The sequence below is a fragment of the Podarcis vaucheri genome (assembly GCF_965113315.1).
Source record: "Podarcis vaucheri genome assembly, chromosome: 4".
Classification (NCBI taxonomy): Eukaryota; Metazoa; Chordata; class Lepidosauria; order Squamata; family Lacertidae; genus Podarcis; species Podarcis vaucheri.
The window spans coordinates 14,086,785-14,107,942 of record NC_138762.1 but is presented as its reverse complement, the minus strand read 5'-3'; the positions used below and the strand labels follow the sequence as shown (position 1 = coordinate 14,107,942).

Genomic DNA, 21,158 nt, shown 5'->3' with positions numbered 1-21,158 from the left:
GCCAATGGTCAGGGGTGATGGGAATTGGATTCCTGCAACATCAAGAGGGCCACAGGTCAGCCCCCCCCCCGCCCTGTTGCATGTGTGGCTAAGTGTTCCTTAGATGGCTGGATGGCTCCCACTGTTGGAGAAGTTGTCCTGACATGGTGATCCCATTCATATGGCAACCTCCATATGGCAACCTCCTTGCATCAGTGGCTGGTCCCTCGGAATGTAAAAGATGGGTATCCCTGCTTTAACCTATATAACGGAACCCAGTTAAGGGATAAATAGCACAGAGGACATTAAACATCCCATACTCTAAATGATCATTCTGATCCCGTGGGCCTTTTTCTGGGCTTCAACAGGTACCTAATCTTCAGTCAAATGACATCTTAAATTCCCATTTCTGGTATATAGTCAAAGCCAGAGGGAATAAATCGTTCAGATTGCTAATGATGCCTCACACAAACCAGAGTCTGGTGAGAATTTAATTACCCTTTAATTTCCTGCATCCTTCTTCTTACACCTCGCTACTAGAGGAATATCAATCTTATCGCTGCTAATTTCATCACTGGTTGTGACATTTCGGAAACAGCATCACAGGGGAACCAAGTCGCCCTTACCCTTTGCAAATCCCATATTGCCTCTTCATCGGCGATTCAACCTGTTTGCATATTGCAAAAGAGCATCTGCAGGCTGCGTGCAGAACGTAATGTGTTAAAATCGTTGAATTACAAAATTGCAGAGTTGGATGCAACCCCAAGGGACATCTAGACCAACCTGCAGCAGCGCAGGAAGCACAGCTAAAGAATCGCTGGCAGATGACTTAAAAACCTCTATTGAAGGTTTTTCAGCCCGCCACCTTCTGAGGGAGCCTGTTCCACTTTCAAACAGCTCTTGTGGTCAGAAAGTTCTTCATAATTTTTAGCTGGAATTTGAATCCATTGGTTTGGGTCCTACTCTCTGGAGCAGCAGAAAACAAGCTTCCTCCATATGACAGCCCTTCAGATATTTGAAGATTGCTTTCTTATCACTTCTCAGTCTTCTCCAGAGCTGAACCTACCCAGCTCCCTCGAACGTTCCTCATAAGGCTTAGCTCCCAGAGGCTGAGAACATGGCATACAAGGGCAGTGACATGCAAGGAGGAAGGAGAGAGACTTGTTGCTTTGGACCAGGATATGATCTGAAGATGGGACACGGGTTGTGCTGTGGGTTAAACCACAGAGCCTAGGACTTGCCGATCAGAAGGTTGGCGGTTCAAATCCCTGCGACAGGGTGAGCTCCTGTTGCTCGGTCCCTGCTCCTGCCAACCTAGCAGTTCGAAAGCACGTCAATGTGCAAGTAGATAAATAGGTACCGCTCCGGCGGGAAGGTAAATGGCATTTCCGTGCGTTGCTCTGGTTCGCCAGAAGCGGCTTAGTCATGCTGGCCACATGACCCGGAAGCTGTATGCCAGCTCCCTCAGCCAATAAAGCGAGATGAGCGTTGCAAGCCCAGGGTTGGTCACGACTGGACCTAATGGTCAGGGGTCCCTTTACCTTTACTATGATCTGAAGGTACATGAGGCCACAAACTTGCTGACTCTAAGCAGGTCTGGGGAAGGAGTTCAGAAGAGTTCAGAGAGACATTTGGTACCCCGGAGAAGTTATTCGCCCCTGCTTGGCAGCATTCCTTGCCTTTTTTTCAGAGGAGTTCCTGATCAGGCAGGATTCTGAAAGCACACCAACTCCCCCAACAGCTGGATGGAAAGAGGCATAAAATGGGGAAAACTGAGCAGATGGGGAAGAATAGAGGATTCTGGGAAATGGCACGGCTGGCTGCAATCCTGAACAAGAGTCTTACACAACACAACACTTCGTTACAGGCCCCACTTGTTGAGCCCTGCTAATGAAATGCAAAACGAGAGAAGGAAGGAGGGATCTGTAGTTCTGCATTCAGAAAATGTCATTGTTCATTCCTTTTGTCCTCTTCACCACTTTTTAAAAAAGATGTTCTCTTTCTTATGCACACTCTTCCCATCCTTCCCAATTTAGGCATGTTCAAAACGTTCAAGAAATGTTTAAATGCTGGATGCTGTGAGAAAAGATTACCCCGCTCCCAGGTGACTTGAAAGCACAGATAATAATATCAATCCAATTAGATACTCTGGCCCCTAGATGATGATTTTTATTTTTTAAAAAGGAAGGAGCAAGAAAGCCGAGAGCCAGTGGTATAAATAGCAGGTGTAATTTCATCAAGCGGGAAAGGAAACCTGAAATTATCGCTTTGAAGCTACCTATTAAGCCTTTTAATTCGGCGTATTTAATAGCACCACACTTGTCTGATCATTTCAATTTCCACTTTCCTCATTACTGGTGCGCAAGATTTCAATATCCAAACAAATAGGTAGTGTCTCCAGAGTAATATGACCCTTGTACAGATGTGGAAATAAAAATTATTTTAAAAGTGCAGGGGACTTCATTGGAAATGGATGCTGTCTGGCATATTTTGCTCACAAGGACTTAAAAGGAGCCGTGCTAGATCAGGTTAAAAGCCCCTCTAATCCAGCATCTTGGGGCTAACCAGATGCCTGTGGAAAGCAAAAAAGCAGGACCTGAGAACAACAGCAAGTGGTATTCAGAGGCACAATACATGTAGCCATTGCAACGAGTAGCTTTGTCCTCCATGAATTTGACCCATCCTAGCAGAGACATCACCTTGCCATCAAAGGTCCATATAGTAATAGCTATGGTTTTCCCAGTAGTGATGTATGGAAGTGAGAGCTGGACCATAAAGAAGGCTGATCGACGAAGAATGGGTGCTTTTGAATTCTGGTGCTGGAGGAGACTCTTGAGAGTCCCATGGACTGCAAGAAGATCAAACCTCTCCATTCTGAAGGAAATCAGCCCTGAGTGCTCACTGGAAGGACAGATCCTGAAGCTGAGGCTCCAATACTTTGGCCACCTCATGAGAAGAGAAGACTCCCTGGAAAAGACCCTGATGTTGGGAAAGAGTGAGGGCACATGGAGAAGGGGACAACAGAGGACAAGATGGTTGGACAGAGTTCTCGAAGCTACAAGCATGAGTTTGACCAAACTGCGGGAGGCAGTGGAAGACAGGAGTGCCTGGCGTGCTCTGGTCCATGGGGTCATGAAGAGTCGGACATGACTAAACGACTAAACAACAACAACAACAGCTAGCAGCCATCACTACCTGCTGTGGTAGCAAACGCTGCAATTTAAGCAGCACATCCTTTTGTCTGCCCCGAATCTCGCACAACTTCAGCTTCACTGGATAACCCTGGCTCCTAGCAGTTTGAGAAGGAGCAAAACTCTTTTCCAGCTGCTTCATTTTATATACACCTTATATCCTGCTTCCTCTTCCTTGTCTTCTCTCTAAACTAACAAGCCACTAGCACTTGTGAGCTTTCCAACAGAGAGGAGTTTCTCCAACCACTCGATCATTTTGGGCTGCCCTTTCCAGCTTTGTGAGATCAGGCATGGTTCTCAATCTCCCAGCAACCTGCCCTTTGAACCTTGGACGCTCTCCTCTCCCTCCCGTCTTGTCCTTTTTAACCACCTCGGCTTGTCTTTGTGCTCCAAACCTGCATCACAAACCTTCGTTTTGAGCCGATTTCATTATTTTCTTCCTTTGCCAGCCCTAGCAACAGTCTGCATCTGTAATTCCAACTGCACATCCTGCCACACTCAGCGAACCAACCTACTAGAATGAAAAGCACAAGTTTTTTCCATTTCTGAAAATGTACATGATCCTAAAAGGATTGTTTCACTTATTAAAACTTTTGTGCTGCCATTCACATGGAGTTTCAGGGCAATGTACAACAAATTTTGAAATGCAGTAATCAAGCATTAAAACTGCAATACAAATAAAATGCAGTTAATGACATACACACACACACACACACACACACACACACCACAACCAGCCCATGGGATTTAAGTGTCGACAAATGCCTGGGAGTGTAAAGACATTTTTAATAAGCATTTCAGGTTCAAGTTCACCCCCTCCAAGGAACTACTTCCATGCTGTTTCAAAGTTGCATTTCATTCACAAAGTCATTGCTTTCTTGGGGGGGGGGGGTTCAGAATTATACAAGCTACTCTGCTAAAGCATAAAATATGCTTAAGACTGAGAAAACATAAAAAAACATATACGGTGTAATGTGAACAATTGCTTTATTTGTTCGTCCCAGCAATTGTGATATTTAGGCTTAAACCACAATGCAATGCCAACAATCAAACACAGAGTGAAGTGCAATGAAACCCCTATACATAATTGAACTAAAATTAAAATTGAATTGCATTTAAAATTGCCCAACATTCCACCCAGCAATTACAGGAGCGACTTTCAGGTGTAATTCAGATACTTTTGCATTAATTCAATGAATTGGTTAACCCCAGTTTGTTCATTCTGAGCACCTTTTGTGAGCAGCAACATGTTGCTGCCTCCCTAGGCTCAGAGGAGAAGTGATTCCATGGAGAATGGTGCCACCACAGAAAAGGCTCTCCCTGCTAGCTGCTGCTAAATGAACCTCCATAGGTGGCAACACCCCCAAGAAGAGCATCATCGTGAAATCATAGAGACCACATAGGGCAGTAAGGGGGAAATTGCTTTCCTCCTTCAGGTAACCTAGTCCCAAGTTGTTAAGGGTTTCATAGATTTGAACCAAAACCTTAAATCTGGCACCTTACTGATACTAAATTTGGTACCTTACTGGCAGCCAGTGCAACAACTTTAAGAGCTGTGTAATTAAGAGTTGCATTTTACACTGGCTGCATCTTCTGGACCAGCCTTAAGGGCAGCCCCACGTAAAACACACTGCAGTAGTCCAGTCTTGGGCTTACCAATGCATGAGTTGCAGTGGCAAGCCTATCCCTATCCAGGAATAGTTCCTAGCCAAAGAAAACGATTTAGTCATTGCTCTGGTATTCTCACTTCCTTTTGTCTTACCTTTACCAGCGGTGCAATGAGTTTAGCATCATCTGAAGGCGAGGGGAAAGATTAATCCATCAGCATTTTGCCCTTTAAGTCAAAGGGAGGACTTGAAAGGTGATGTTAGCAATTGCTAGGTTCTGTTCATCATTCAAGAACACCCTTCAGCAGTGAGCAATCCGGGCTTGATTGATGTCGTGTGCCCTTTCAGCTTCCAGGGGAGGCTGTATTTTGAAGGAAGCGTGACATCTGTAGGGTGGCAGACAGCGGGGAAATATACAAAAGCACTGTGGAAGAATGATGTGAGGAAATGACAAGAGACTTGTATTGCATCAATGGGGGGAGAGATTTGTAGCAGTTCTGAAATACATCAGAACTGGGGCTGAGACCCTACAGTACTCCAGGTATTGTATGACTCCAGCTCTCATCATCCCAGCAAGCATAGCCAATGGTGAGGGTTGATGGGAGATGTAGTCCAGTAATATCTGAACAGGTCCCCCATGCCTTCTATTGCAGGTCAAAGATCCCATTAAATCAGGCCTACAGTGTGGAGCAAATAGATCAATAGATACACACACACACACTATTGGATCCTAGCTCAGATAAGGGGACCGTGCTGTCTATTTGTGCACTATATACACACACACACACACACACACACACACACACATTCTATGGTTTTAGTAGTGATGTATGGAAGTGAGAGCTGGACCATAAAGAAGAGTGGAGGAGACTCTTGAGAGTCCCATGGACTGCAAGATCAAACCTCTCCATTCTTAAGGAAATCAGCCCTGAGTGCTCACTGGAAGGACAGATCCTGAAGCTGAGGCTCCAATACTTTGGCCACCTCATGAGAAGAGAAGACTCCCTGGGAAAGACCCTGATGTTGGGAAAGATGGAGGGCACAAGGAGAAGGGGACGACAGAGGACGAGATGGTGGGACAGTGCTCTCGAAGCTACCAGCATGAGTTTGACCAAACTGCGGGAGGGAGTGGAAGACAGGAGTGCCTGGCGTGCTCATTTTGAAGTAGTTTTTAAAGCTTCAATCAAGCTAAAAGTGTCCTGCTAGATCAGTGGTCTGCTTGGAATTGTTTTAATATGATATTGCCATGATTATTATGATGATTTATTACCCACCCCCACCCTCCCCGCACCTTCAGGTTCCAGGGTGGGTTGCAAAAATTACAACACATGTTTTTTAAAAGCAGTTTAAAACAACTTTGAATTACAAAAATAAGTTGGGACAAAAATAGGCATCTCAAGGGTCAAAGGCCAAGAGGGAAAGGTGCATCTTCAGCATTATCCAGAAGCTGAAGTTGACAGATGAACCTCTGTGGGGGGAGAGCTGAACGACTTGGGGGGCTACCACAGAGAAGGCCCTCTCTCATCTCACCACCACCACCCAAGCTTCTGAGGGTGGTGGGACCACCAAGAGGCCAATTTTAGCACCCGGGAGGTTTTTTGAGATCTTTTCTGTTGTAAGTCCTCCTGGGTGGTGTTTATACTGGAACGGTGTGGAATATAGAAGTTTTAATAAAATAAACACCTGAAGAGAGCCCTAGGCAACACCTTGAAAATGAAGTACTAAGGCAGGATTGGGGAACCTCAGACCCCATGGCTTCTCTTTCTGAACCTGAATGGAGGATAGATAGGGCAGTGTGAAGGTACATCAAAACTAGCCCATTGGGTAAAGTTTCCATTCATATTTGTTTCTCTACCCACCAATGGTATGTGGCCATCTTTAAGCTGCCCATAAGGAAATGTGGCCCTTGGGTTGATAACACTTCCCCATACCTGGGCCATCGATCTTTAAGCTTTCCACACTAGCCAGCTAGATGCCACTGGGAAGCCCACTAGCCAAAGAAGAACACATTGACCCTCTCCCACTCCTTTCCCCCAGAAACTGGTGGTCTGAGGCATGATGCCTGTGATCTTGCAGGCAGGATGCGGCCATTATAAGTAGCAGCCCCCACCAGCGTATTCCTCCCTGAATTCTGCCTGAAGCCATCCGACTTGGCAGCCATCACCACATTCTCGAAAGTGAATCCCACAGTTCAATGATGCGCAGTGCAAAGAATTGGCTCCTCTGGTCCATCCTAAATTGTGTAAATCCACATTGGGTGGTCCAGTGGGTTCTTGTATTATGAGAGAGATGGGGAAAATTCTCTTTTTTTAATAATATTTTTTATTAATTTTAACATATAAATTATAAAATGTACCACAAAACTTATCACTTACACAATCTTTTTGGACTTCCATCAGCACCTCTGATGATCCACCATTTTAACCACTTCTTATGCATTTCTTAACTTTATATTGCCTTTACATCTCTTAACAAATCATCCTCCCCCTTGTCCATTTTTACAATACTTCTAATAATACTCCTCACAAAACTTCTTGCAACCCTACAAATGTCATCTGCTCTTCACAATTACTTTTCAAATAGCCCATAAATTTACTCCAGTCTTCCGTGAATTTCTGGTCTCGCCGGTTTCGAATCCTTCCTGTTAGTTTATCTAATTCTGCATAGTCCATTAACTTCATCCTCCATTCTTCAATCGACGGTAATTCTTCTTGCTTCCATTTTTGGGCCAATAATATTCTTGCTGGGGAAAATTCTCTTTGTGGGGACATTCCCCACACTACAAGTAACCTTACTGAGTTCTGTGATGTCCCCTCTTACTCAACTTTCTCCTAAACTGAAAGAGCCCCAACTGCTGTAACCTTTCCTCAGTCATAGAACAATTGTTCCCAAGTTTCCCTGCAGAGCAGGAATTACTATGCACTTTGTAAAGACGTACTCTCCAGCCCGATTTCACGCTGTTCTTTCAACCGAAAACTGCTGTTTTCCCTGTTCAGAAAAGCTCTTGTTTGCCAGTTCCTTTCATTCCATTGAAAACCCTGACATGTTTTGCACTCAGATGTTTTCAGCAAGTGGCCTCCATGGTACAATGAGAACTATAGGATGTGGATGCTCTAACAGCAGGCAACATGAAGCAAAAAATAAAAATAAAAACCAGTACCATTCTGTACAAAGGAACAGTGCAGGCCAGGAGTGATCAGCCTGAGTTGGTGCTCTCCTAAATAGGTTGCAGCTACTACTCAGAGCCCTGAACTTTTGCAAAAAAGCTGTCTCACCAGACCACATCAAAGGTCTGTCTAGAACACTGTCCTGTTTCCATCAATAAATGGGTTGGCAGTAGAAGAAAGAGTGTGTAAGGAAGGAAGAGAAATTTGGCGCACACTTAGAGTCATAGAGTCATAGAGTTGGAAGAGACCACAAGGGCCATCGAGTCCAACCCCCTGCCAAGCAGGAAACACCATCAGAGCACTCCTGACATATGGTTGTCAAGCCTCTGCTTAAAGACCTCCAAAGTAGGAGACTCCACCACACTCCTTGGCAGCAAATTCCACTGTCAAACAGCTCTTACTGTCAGGAAGTTCTTCCTAATGTTTAGCTGGAATCTTCTTTCTTGTAGTTTGGATCCATTGCTCCGTGTCCGCTTCTCTGGAGCAGCAGAAAACAACCTTTCTCCCTCCTCTATGTGACATCCTTTTATATATTTGAACATGGCTATCATATCACCCCTTAACCTCCTCTTCTCCAGGCTAAACATGCCCAGCTCCCTTAGCCGTTCCTCATAAGGCATCGTTTCCAGGCCTTTGACCATTTTGGTTGCCCTCCTCTGGACACGTTCCAGTTTGTCAGTGTCCTTCTTGAATTGTGGTGCCCAGAACTGGACACAGTACTCCAGGTGAGGTCTGACCAGAGCAGAATACAGTTGCACTATTACTTCCCTTGATCTTCCGGAAACAATATGTCAACCGAAACAGAGATATCCTTTGAAATTCGTACATCTCTGAATTTTGTGATGCAGGTCTCAAACCAAAAACTGGAACATAGGAAGCAGTCTTATATAGAGTCTTTTTGGCCACCTTCTGATGGCTGCTTGCCAGTGTTAGGTATTGGGTGAGAAAGTCTACCCAATTCAAGTTTAAAGGTGAACCTACCAAATCTGCACATTGTGAAACACTGTCTGAACTGAAACAGATCTCCAAATTTTAAAACGCTGTTCCCCAGCCAAATAATGTGCACAGAAGTGCATATATTATTGAAGATAACAAATATATATCATATTAGGAGAAATTGCTAGCATTTTTTTTTAACTATTAGTCAAAACTGCAAACTGCAAAAAAATGTGTTTTATTGGAAGAAATCAGTACTAAAATGTGAACAGATTTTTATGAGGTTTAAAAAATAATAATAATGAACCACACTGAACTGGAAAAATGAGAGAAACCAAGAAAACTGAGATTGACAAGTCTGTCCATCCCTTATGGTGTCTAATTGGGATTACTTCCTAGTCAATGTGTTTAGGATTACAAATGATTGGGACACACACACACACACACACACACACACACACCATATTTCAAGGCACACACAGCACTTTATACAACCCCGTGCAACCTGCTACATGCCCTCAGCCTGCCTGAACCCATGCCAGCCCTTGCAAATCCTAAAGCTTCAGCTATGGTTGTTGCAACAGCCTTGAGTATTTGTCACGTGTGTTTTGTGTGAGAGAATGTTCCCCGCCTTCTAAATTTAGTTGCTGCTTTAAAATAGGAGAAGCATTCGCTAGCTAGCAGAGAATAATGGAAGTGTCAAATGTTAGAGCGTGTAAGACTCCAAGCAGAATGCATAATATCTAAAGCAGCACTGAGGCTGGAATCAAACAAAGTAGGAATCTGCTGAAGCACGCGGGTCAGGTGTGGGTTGCTTCTGTGAAGCAGGCGGAGGCGCTGGCACTAAATTTTAAACCTCTTGGGATTTTCCTCCACCCCCTCTCCATCATTTGGGTTTAGTGATATGTTTTCTGTCAGCAGCCCTTCCTACCATTTTTGTTCCACACATTGGAGTAAGTTGCTAGAAATCACTGCGTTGTCAAGGACAAGCTGGTGTAAGGTCAGCCATCCTTCCCCCACCCAACTACCCCCACTTCCAGAAGGTATTTCCTTTCAAAATTATAGCTTGCTGTTTCACTCAGAAGTCTCACTATCTGCAGAAATGCCTTTTGCATGACCTGTTGTGACGGCTCAGCGAATTTTTATTTTTTAGAAGGTTGAGCCATTGACTTAGAAACAGAATCTGGAAATTTCACACAGCAGGTCTTCCTCCAGAAAGTCAAAATGTGAACAGCTCCCAGGATGATCACAGTAGAGTCCAGCATAGCCCAACTACAAAGCCTTATTTAACTTCTTTTGGAAACCTACTCAAATTCCAAACAGAGTTTAAGATAAATTCACATAGTAAAAGAATAAACAAACGTGTTGTTCTTCAAACCCCATTTTTAAAGTTTTAAAAACCGTGCTGTAACCACCTGTATGCATATGCACACTTCATTCGTTACTTCAGCAGAAATGCATCAATTTGATAGAATGTATTTGATGCAGATTAATACCATCTTCTGAAAGGCCCATCAGTTTATTCGGAGGTAATACCCAGTCTTTTCAAGGACCCAGCCTTCGTAAGTCTACTCACAGGTAATTCTTACTGTTTTCAGTGAGGCTCCTTTCAGATAAGTGAGCATAGGATTGCACTTAGCTTGGAATGACAACTAGATAAGGCATGTGCAAAGCAGTTTGAACCTTGTAAGTGCTACACAAACATTGTGTGGTGATTATTATAATGATAAAGGTGATGGTGCCACTGCTTCGGTTTGAATGTCTGTCACAACACGAAAGCTATTAGATTCAGGAAGTTGACATTTTCAGTCACGTAAAAGAAGACGAGGCAGTTTTGGAAAAGCTGAGTTTTCTGAACGTAAGGGGAAAGGACTTATGTTGTCTTTTGTACCGCAAATTCATTTATGCCAACAAGTGGGGTAAAACCATGGAGTCATAGAGTTGCAAAAGACCCCAAAAGTCATCAAGTCCAGCCCTTTCCTGGTGCAGGAATTCCACTGCTGTTGTTGTTGTTTAGTCGTTTAGTCATGTCCGACTCTTCGTGACCCCATGGACCAGAGCACACCAGGCACTCCTGTCTTCCACTGCCTCCTGCAGTTTGATCAAACTCATGCTGGTAGCTTCGAGAACACTGTCCAACCATCTCATCCTCTGTCGTCCCCTTCTCCTTGTGCCCTCACTCTTTCCCAACATCAAGGTCTTTTCTAGGGAGTCTTCTCTTCTCATGAGGTGGCCAAAGTATTGGAGCCTCAGCTTCAGGATCTGTCCTTCCAGTGAGCACTCAGGGCTGATTTCCTTCAGAATAGGGAGGTTTGATCTTCTTGCAGTCCATGGGACTCTCAAGAGTCTCCTCCAGCACCAGAATTCAAAAGCATTGATTCTTCGGCCATCAGCCTTCTTTATGGTCCAGCTCTCACTTCCATACATCACTACTGGGAAAACCATAGCTTTAACTATACAGACTTTGTTGGCAAGGTGATGTCTCTGCTACATCATCCGTAATAAGTGTCCATGCAGCCTCTAATGATTAAAAATGTCTAATGAGGGCTATGCTGCGCTTCCACAATTGGAGGCAGCAGTTGCTGGAAACCACAGGAAGAGAGAGGGCTCTGGTGCTCAAATCCTGCCTGCTGGTTTTCCACAGGCACCTGGTTGGCGGCTGTGGGAACAGGGTGCTGGGTTAGAGGGGACATTGGTCTGATCCAGCAGTCTTTCCTTCTGTTCTTATGCCAACCAGATGCCTGTGGGAAACCCACAAGCAAGACTTGAGCCACACAGCGCTCACCCCAACTGTGCTTCTCAGTAACTGATATCCAGAGGTATTCTTCCTCTGACAGTAGTGGTACAATGATTGTCGGAGCCTCCGCTACGACCAAGCTGATAAAGCTCATCCTCCTCTGGTCGAGTCCTTCAGAATCGCCTCCGACGATAATTAATGACCTGAGCCTCTGATGAGCCTTCAGGCACGTTCCCCATGCAGCAGAGTATCAAAGCAGCAGAAGTGATGAGATTTATGGCTACATCGCTATGCTTTATTTCTTACTACGCAGACAGAAAAGAAATAAACATCCTCTCTCTGTGAGAGCAGAGAGCAACTGAAACAAACAAAGGAACAGGAAACCAGTAACATCACAACCGTCTCCTGTCTCCCATGAGACTTTCAACAGCCTGGAATGTCTCTGGGATGTAAACAGAGTCTTGTGACTCTAAGCAGCTGCACAGTGGCAAACAGAAACTAACAATGATATCCTTATTCGCCATGAATTTTCAAACCCGCTTTTCAAGCCATCCAAGCTGGTGGCCATCAATAACTTTTGTGTGAGCAGATGGTTAGATGGTTAGATAGCACTCTTCAGACCTTTCCTGGGGCCAGCACCTGCAAGAACCTTGAGGACTGGGCCAGGATGCTACCAGGATGCTACCTGGGTTCCACCTGACTTTAATTTCCTGTTCAGACATAACACCCAATCAGGACTTGAATATGTACCCCTTCTGTTCAGCACAGCAGGTCAGTACCTATGGTTACGAACTTTCAGAAATGAAGCGGTGTTATTCTAGTAGGAGAACTTTTTTTCCCCCTGCTATTTTTAACAAGCCTATTTATATAGTTGTTTCCACCTATCACCAAGGTAGAGCTTCAGCTTTTGCAAAACCAAGGTGTTCCTGAATGGGGTTCTGTGAACAACATATAGCACCTGCAAGCCTCGTTTCTCCAGATCATTCAGCCCTACATAGTTTTCACTTGATAACTGTGTTGGCTAGTGGAGATGTGCATGTATGAATTGGGCCATCAGAGACTTGATATCACAGAATGGAGATTTTTTTAGTAGGCAGTGGAGCAGGTTCTCATATTAGCTGGCTGGTAACTTGAGTTGTTCCTCCATGCTTACTCAAAATACAAGGGCTGTATACAATGCTACTCCTACTCAAAGTAGGACCCATTGAAAGTCCAGAAAACAAACAAACAAACAAACAAACAAACAGTGAGTTTCCCTGGGAATATAATTCAACAACAGTATTAAATAGAAATATAATGTGTAAATAAGACAATACACAATGGCGGCCAAACATAAAAAGGATATTTTTCAATGCTACTGTTTCCGAATTTGTTAGATAGATAATAATATACTCACAATAAATATAAATAAAAATACATGGGGTCACTTGAAGGCACCTCTCTTCAGATGCCCTGCACAATGTGTGGACAGTTTGACCAGAACAATATCAGAATGTTTAGTACACATTTAGTGAATGTCAGGAGGAATGGCAGATCAGGAATTTAGTGGTACAGGTATGGTCTCAACGTCATTCTTTCACAACGTGTATATTGTGGCAAGATTGGACAGTCCATATACCTAGTAACTACCCTATCCATGTAAGCAGATGCCCACTGACAGACCATTAATAATTTGAGGAAAATCAAAATAAGTTGATGAACACACACACACACACATCTGTACAGGTGAAAATGCACTGGTCTTGTCTTCTCCCAATGTTCATTTTTCTCCAGGTAGCGGACCACCATATTCTGCTTTTGCAGAGCTATTCAGAGGCTGCTTCATGTTACAGTACCCATCTTTACAGTTTCAGAAACAGGAAACAATAATTGCTAGGTTATTGGTCTGAGTGTCAGAACCACAGACTTATTGCCATTTTGCAAAAATGTGTTCATGAACACTTCCCCGGACTAAAAATCCGGGTGCAGCAATTACTGAGGGTTACATTTCACAAGGCTCTCTGAAGAAGGGCCATTGGGCATTCCATCTTAATCACCACGGGTAGCTTCTGGTCTCAAAGATAAACCAGGCATTTTCTGTCCTAAAATTAAGATAATTTATAGATTAATTCCTTTTCATGTTTGGTCTGTGGGTTCTTGAGGGGTGCGAATAACATAGGTACAAATTGAAATGTGAAATGATATGATGAGTGTGATACAATGTCTCAGTAAATAATGGCATGCTCCTACAGTGATTCAACATTTTAATTGTTTCCGTAAGTGAAATGATATATAGGCTGCCAATTTTAGACTTGTTGTCTTTGTATACTTGAAAGATGTCTGCAATATGCTGGAGACAGATATAAATAGAGATGTAGATGATATAGATATATCCAGTATCCTAACAAAGATATCTCATCTTATGATGTTTAATTTGAAAGAAATGATCACTATGATAAAAAAATAACCTAGAAGCAAAAGAGGCACACATTTTTGTTTCCATTAGATTCTATCCACCATTCAACTGATGTTTGCATGCTCTGCCTACTCCTGCAACCAGTTTACTTTCAGAACCATTTATATTTATATTTCATCTGCTTTTCTTTTGTGTCTGCACGATTTGCATATTAATTTCTGCATGAGGCTCACATTATTTCAAATCCAGATATCTGTGGCGCTAAGAAGCCATTCATAGGTTTCCATGTATGTTATTTTTCCCCACCGTTTGTTTCCCATTACTAAATTTCAAATATGCTTGGAATGTAAAAGTGGCATGAAACTTTTGTGACGCAAGGAAATACTTACAAATTTGGAGTCGTCCTCTAATTGGACACTTTGTACTTTTTCTAGCTTTGTCCAACCTTCAGGAATGGACAATACATTATCTTATCAGTCCTTAACCATATTGGATTCCAAATTGAAAGCCAAACCTTTATTTCAGTTCAAGTGAAAAAATTGGATGGGCACATCATGCAGAATAGTTTTTTTTCTTTTATTTGTATAAGTATTTTAGTCTTGCTCAGTTTAAAGGAACCACAGTTGATTAATCAAGTGACTTTTAGCTGATTGATTGATTAATTAATAGCTAGTTTCATCAATTTGAAAATGAGTAAAAACTATCATTACGAAGGAACCACTCTCTTTTCGGATTTTTACTTATATTATTATTAGTAACAACTACTGCTACTACAAAAACAACAATGTAGTACTATGAAACAACTGCACTGAAAAATACTATAGAGTAATATTATCTAATATAATTTTATTGTTGTAATATGAGGCGCAAGGATCATTTCAGAAAGGGAAGATAAATGCCTAGTTTTAAATGGTTCTTGCCATTTGCAGGGCCTATATATAGGGGGGGTGTTTGTATACTGCCCAAACAGTTCATCAATTTTAACAAATGTTAATTTGTAGCACAAAGTTTGCTTCATAAGGCAGACTTAACCAATTAATAATCAAATAATCAATAGCCAGCCATCAATAATCAAACCAATTTTGCGTTTATCTTTTTTTTTTTTCCTTTAAGCACCAAATCTTCAGGGTGGTTTGTTTTTTTTTAACCGTTTTGCATTACCCCAAAAGAAACTTGAGCAGAGTCACTGCAGTTGTTTTTCCACTTTTACAAACTAGTTGTTTTGTCAGCATGAGTGTGACAACAATTAGACGTCCTTGTTTTTGCCCCCATGCCTTTTCTCCTTCACAGTCATTCAATGACAGGCGTAAAAAGAACTTCATCTTTTCACGAAAATTCCCATTCTACAAGAACAAGGAGCTGAGTGAGCAGGAAACGAGTGACCCGGAACGTAAGTAGAACGCTTAGAGGAGACGATGTCACGGTGCAGGAGCCGCGCATGACACTGGTACCCTACACTCTGAGCACACCAACACACCTAGGCAAACAAAGGTCAGGGTCAGGACAGGTGAGGAGGCATTACTACTGTGACCAATGCAAGATGGCAGTCTGGATTCCTTTCTCCTTCGGAATAGCCAAAGCTTCCACCACTGGTTGGATAATTTTTCTCTGCTGCTTAATTTAAAGCTTGTGTTCCAGCCATATTTACACTTGTTTAAATTGCCCAGCTTCAAATTTTTGCTAAGGAGAAAGCAACAAGCGCTCAGACATTGCTTTTCCTTTTTTGCTTCCTTCTGGTGGACTTGGAACCACCTATGTTTCTAGCCGGCTCACTGGTTTTAAACTCCGAATGACTCGTATAAGAAACAATGAAGATCTCATGCATCTTCAAGGGAAGTAATAGTGCCACTGTATTCTGCTCTGGTCAGACCTCACCTGGAGTACTGTGTCCAGTTCTGGGCACCACAGTTCAAGAAGGACACTGACAAACTGGAACGTGTCCAGAGGAGGGCAACCAAAATGGTCAAAGGCCTGGAAACGATGCCTTATGAGGAACGGCTAAGGGAGCTGGGCATGTTTAGCCTGGAGAAGAGGAGGTTAAGGGGTGATATGATAGCCATGTTCAAATATATAAAAGGATGTTACATAGAGGAGGGAGAAAGGTTGTTTTCTGCTGCTCCAGAGAAGCGGACACGGAGCAATGGATCCAAACTACAAGAAAGAAGATTCCACCTAAACATTAGGAAGAACTTCCTGACAGTAAGAGCTGTTCGACAGTGGAATTTGCTGCCAAGGAGTGTGGTGGAGTCTCCTACTTTGGAGGTCTTTAAGCAGAGGCTTGACAACCATATGTCAGGAGTGCTCTGATGGTGTTTCCTGCTTGGCAGGGGGTTGGACTCAATGGCCCTTGTGGTCTCTTCCAACTCTATGATTCTATGATTCTATGATCTTCTCCACCTGCAGAAGGCCCCAGGTCTGGTCCTTGGCATCTCCAGGTACAGGTGGGGCAAACCTCTGCCTGAAGCCCAGTAGAGCCACTGCCAATGTGAGTCTGAGCTGGATGGACCAGTGATCTCAACTAGTATAAAGGAATCTCCTTACCTCCCATGTATTCGGTGTGCAAGGTGCAGAACACAAATCCCATTGCCGGTTTTTTGCTTTTCCAAAGAGCATGTGTGGTGGTTTGACCTGCGTGTGAACTGGAAGGCACATCATGGTGGCACAGTCTGGGTCGCTTCCCAGCTTTTCAGGTTAAGGGGAAAGAGTCTTAGACTACTGCAATGCGCTCTGTGTGGGGCTGCCTTTGTAGGTGACCTGTAAACTACAATTAATCCAGAATGCAGCAGCTAGACTGGCTCCCAGTACGTTTCCGAGCACAATTCAAAGTGTTGGTGCTGACCTTTAAACCCCTAAACGGCCTTGGCCCAGTATACCTGAAGGAGCGTCTCCACCCCTCATCGTTCAGCCCAGACACTGAGGTCCAGCGCTGAGGGCCTTCTGGTGGTTCCCTTGCTGTGAGAAGTGAGGTTACAGGGAACCAGGCAGAGGGACTTCTCGGTGGTGGCGCCCGCCCTGTGGAACGCCCTCCCATCAGAGGTCAAGGAACTAAACAACTATCTGACTTTTAGAAGACAACTGAAGGCAGCCCTGTTTAGGGAGGTTTCTAATGTTTGATGTTTTATTGTGCTTTTAATATTCTGTTGGGAGCTGCCCAGAGTGGCTGGGGAAACCTAGCTAGATGGGCATGTGATTGAGATCCATGGGTGCCACTTCGAATGATTAAGCAGAAGTGGGAAATCAGTAACTAAGGAGTCTAAAATTATTCAGGAGAAATCAGGAAATCTGTGCCAAACTGAATATGACAATGAGGGGAACTCTTAATACAGTGGTGCCTCGCAAGACGAAATTAATTCGTTCCACAAGTCTCTTCGTCTTGCGAGTTTTTCGTCTTGCGATGCACGGTTTCCCATAGGAATGCATTGAAAATCAATTAATGCGTTCCTAGGGAAACCGCCTTCAGACCAGGTCCGGGGACAGTCTGTCCCTGGACCTCTTCTGAAGGCTGGGGGGGGGACAAGGGCTTTTCTTCCCACCCCCAGCATTTTAAAAAACCCCGGGACAGCGGAGGACTTCTCCGCTGTCCGGGCGATCTTAAAATGCTGGCGGGCGGCATTTTAAAATCGCCCCGGGACAGCGGAGGACTTCTCCGCTGTCCGGGGTGATTTAAAAGCCCCTGGGAAGGCAGGCAGGGGGGACAAAGACTTTCTCCCCCCGCCCGCCTTCAGAAGGTGTTCCCGCCCCCCCCCCGCCCGGCTTCGGAGCAGCGTTCCGAAGCCGGGCGGTGGGGGCAGGTGTTCCCGCCCCCCCGCCCGGCTTCGGAGCACCGTTCCGAAGCCAGGCGGCGGCGGGAGGTGTTCCCTCCCCCCCCCCCCGCCCAGCTTCGGAGCACCGGGAGAAGCGATCTCCCCGCAGCCCCTTGCTTCAAAAGAGGTCCGGGGGCAGCGGGAAGCGCTTCCCGCTGTCCCCGGACCTGGGGCTGCGGGGAGAAGATCGCTTCTCCCCACCGCCTCTTGATTCAAAAGAGAAGATCCGCTGTCCCCAGGGCAAGCTTCGTTTTGCGAAGCAAGCCCATAGGGAAATTCGTCTTGCGAGGCAACTCGAAAACGAAAAAACCTTTCGTTTTGCGAGTTTTTCGTCTCGCGAGGCGTTCGTCTTGCGGGGTACCACTGTACCTTTTATTTCTTTTCCTTTTTTAAAGACTAGTTTGATCCTCAACCACTTTTGGTTGCCTGAATGGATCCTTATGTACAAATTAAAACATTTTAGTGCTGTTTTGCCAAATGGAGTTCTATATTTTAAATGAATGCATTGGTGCTGAAGGGTAGGCTGGGACAAGATAGCAAGTTTTAAAATCCCATTCTTAGATTAGATTAAATTGGGAGAGGTGGAAGCTGTGTATTTTTAAATAAAATTTGCTGCAGTTACTTTTTTGTGTCTCCTAATATTTGCAACAATGGGCTGGTTCACGTGACACGGTAAACCAAACTATGGTTTAGCAAGACCTCAGAAGCTTTCTTTGCTCCATCAAGATCCTCCTTGCTTCTATACTGCGCTGAGCTAAACCAGGGTTTGGCTCCTAGTTAAGCTGCTCCCTCCTCACTAATTGCCAACCGTAGCCAAGAATAAACCTTGAGTTAGAACAAACTTGGACTTGGCGCAGAACAACACAGCAGTAAAAAGAACCGGGGAAGAGCATGGGCTTGCCAAACCATCGCTTGACATGTTGTGTCATGTGAACCAAGTCAGAATTATGAATGATGTGCCAAACCACCTCACACTCTGCTTTTTTTAATCGGCAAAGGGATTTGCGTCGTCTGGCTTGCATACTGAGTCTGTAGGCCAATTCATATGTTTCCAACATGTGTCACTCATAGTTTAAAACCAATGAGCTGTCCAGAACCAACTCAGGCAATGTGGTCCAGAACGCAAGGACCATGGCGCTGGTCTTCCAGCATCACTCACTGACTGCTTGCCTGGTTTGCCAGGCAAACTATCTCCACCTGAGCTACTTTTCTACATCAGGGATGGGGATACAATGGCTTTCCAGATGTTGATAGACTCCATCTCCTGTCAGCTCCAGCCTGCATGGCCAGTGATGAGGGATGACAGGGCTTGTGCTCCAGAAACACCTGGAGAGTCGTAGGTTCCTCATCCCTTGTCCTACAGCTTCCTTAAGCACCTGTATGCTTTCTTCCTTTCACCGAAATAGATTGCCTTACCATATGGCTTCCTAAGGCCCTTTGAATTTGAGGGCAGGAGTCATTTCCCAAAAGCGCAGGAATCCAGACTGTGTGATCTGCATGGTCAGTCATGGTAGTATCCATTTCAACACCACTGACTTCTTCCTTCCTCTTCTGCGGCTGTTCTTTTCTTCCATTGCTCTCTCCGGGGAAACTCTCGTGCAGGACATCCCCGGATTAGGTGACGACGGTTATGGAACAAAGACTCTGAGTAAGTTCCCAGGAATGGTCACTGTCACCCCAGTCTTTTTCTTTCTTTCTTTCTTTCTTTTAAATAAATTTGGTTTCCTTTTTAGTTTGGCTTTTGTTCTTTCTCCAAGGTCCTCCCACCCCTGGCATGAACAAGATTAGATTTGTTTGTTTGTTTGTTTTAATTTCGTTCCCCAGCTTTGAATGCACTGGGTGAAATAAGTTTCCATTGGTTTGTTTGGTTTGTTTCGTTCTGCATGACAATATTAATAGCATACAGCATATGAAACAGGTATGTCTAAGTCTGTAAATAACACTTTTTTTGGTTTACAAATAATGCACCATTGATCCTTTCCTGACAGGTTCGGGGGGGTCACACCAGTTGTTTTTAACCCCTCCCTCCCCTCCCACTGGGTTCCTACAGCTGTCTCAAAGATGATCTGGTCAGGGTTGATCAAAAGGGTCACTGCCACCTGACAACAGCTGATGCATCTGCTCCTCAGGAAGGTCAAATAGTGCTGCCTGGCCATGAAAATAGGAGATAACAATGTGTCACCCTGTCCTCTATACAACATTGCCTGGTGAAAGGATGGGTGCTGTGGCCCTCCAGATGTTGCTCCTATCAGCCCTGACCATTGACCATGGTCTTTGGGGCTGACTGGAGCGGAAATCCAACAACATCTGGAGTGCTTCAGGTTCCTTGGCCTAGAGAGAAAAGAGGGGCAGCCAAGTGAGCGGAGGCCACAGTTTCTCCTTACCACCATCACTCACCCGCTCATGTCGGCGGAGAACAACTCTGCTAGACCAAGTCAAAGGCCCATCTAGTCCAACTTCTCACAGTGGCCAACCAGAAGCCCATGTGAAGCCCACATGAGGGACCTGAGTGCAGCAGTACTCTCCTCACTTAAGATTTCCAGCATCTGGTATCCAGACGGTGTGTGGAGAAGGATGGGGGAGCTACTATGGGCGTGTTGCCAAGCGCCCCCCAACCATGGATCTGCTCTGGCTTGGACCTCACTTGCCATCTTCCCTTCCCCTGCAGTGTGCAGACATGGGAGAGTATGGGGCCTGTTGTGTGGTACAGTCATCCTGTGATGACAGTGAAGGCCCAAAAAGCTGAGCAGCAGCCAGATGAACTGGGAACATACTCCAGAGCCCCCTGCTAAACAATGTTCCTCTGTGACAGATGCTCTGAGGTCTACTCAATATGGAAAAGCTTCCCAGAACTTAGAATGTTTGAAAACCACTGCTTTAGACCAGTCTTTTCCAACCTGATCACTCTTCAGATATTGTTGGACTACAGCGCCCATCATCCCTGACCATTGGCCATGCTAGCTCTGGATGATGGACATTGTAGTCCAACAGCATCTACTAGACACCAGGTTGGGGAAGACAGTTTTAGACAGCTTCCACGTAGAACTCATACCAATACCCGGATTGCACTTCAGAGGGAGCATTCATGCTTAATCTTCCTAGATTGCATCTCAAAACACAGCAAAGGTTTGTTTCTGAATATTCCACTTTATCCCAACCTCTTTTTTTTTTTTGTTAACTTTGTTGATTCGTAGCCTTAATGCTTTGCTTTCATTGGAAGAAACCAGGAGAGCTGGGGGTGGCTATCCGATCTGTAATCCCAGGCAATCGCCTGAGGCTGCAAACACCTCCCTAGTGAGAGTAGGTGGTACCATTTTGACTGCGTAAGGACTGGCACCCACCC

At 44.6% G+C, this 21,158-nt stretch overlaps 1 protein-coding gene across 31 annotated transcripts in view; it reads left to right on the top strand.

Moving 5' to 3' along the window:
* DLG2 (discs large MAGUK scaffold protein 2) overlaps window positions 1–21,158 on the top strand; it is a 921,944-nt gene that overhangs the window by 878,262 nt on the left and 22,524 nt on the right. For 24 of the 31 annotated variants that reach the window (XM_082219075.1, XM_082219062.1, XM_082219073.1 and 21 more), the window contains one exon: window positions 15,303–15,402. In XM_082219075.1, the coding sequence (XP_082075201.1) occupies window positions 15,303–15,402 (100 nt within the window). Of the gene's footprint in view, window positions 1–15,302; window positions 15,403–19,417; window positions 19,464–21,158 lie in introns of all 31 variants that reach the window. The other 7 variants (XM_082219078.1, XM_082219077.1, XM_082219052.1 and 4 more) reach the window with 1 other exon arrangement.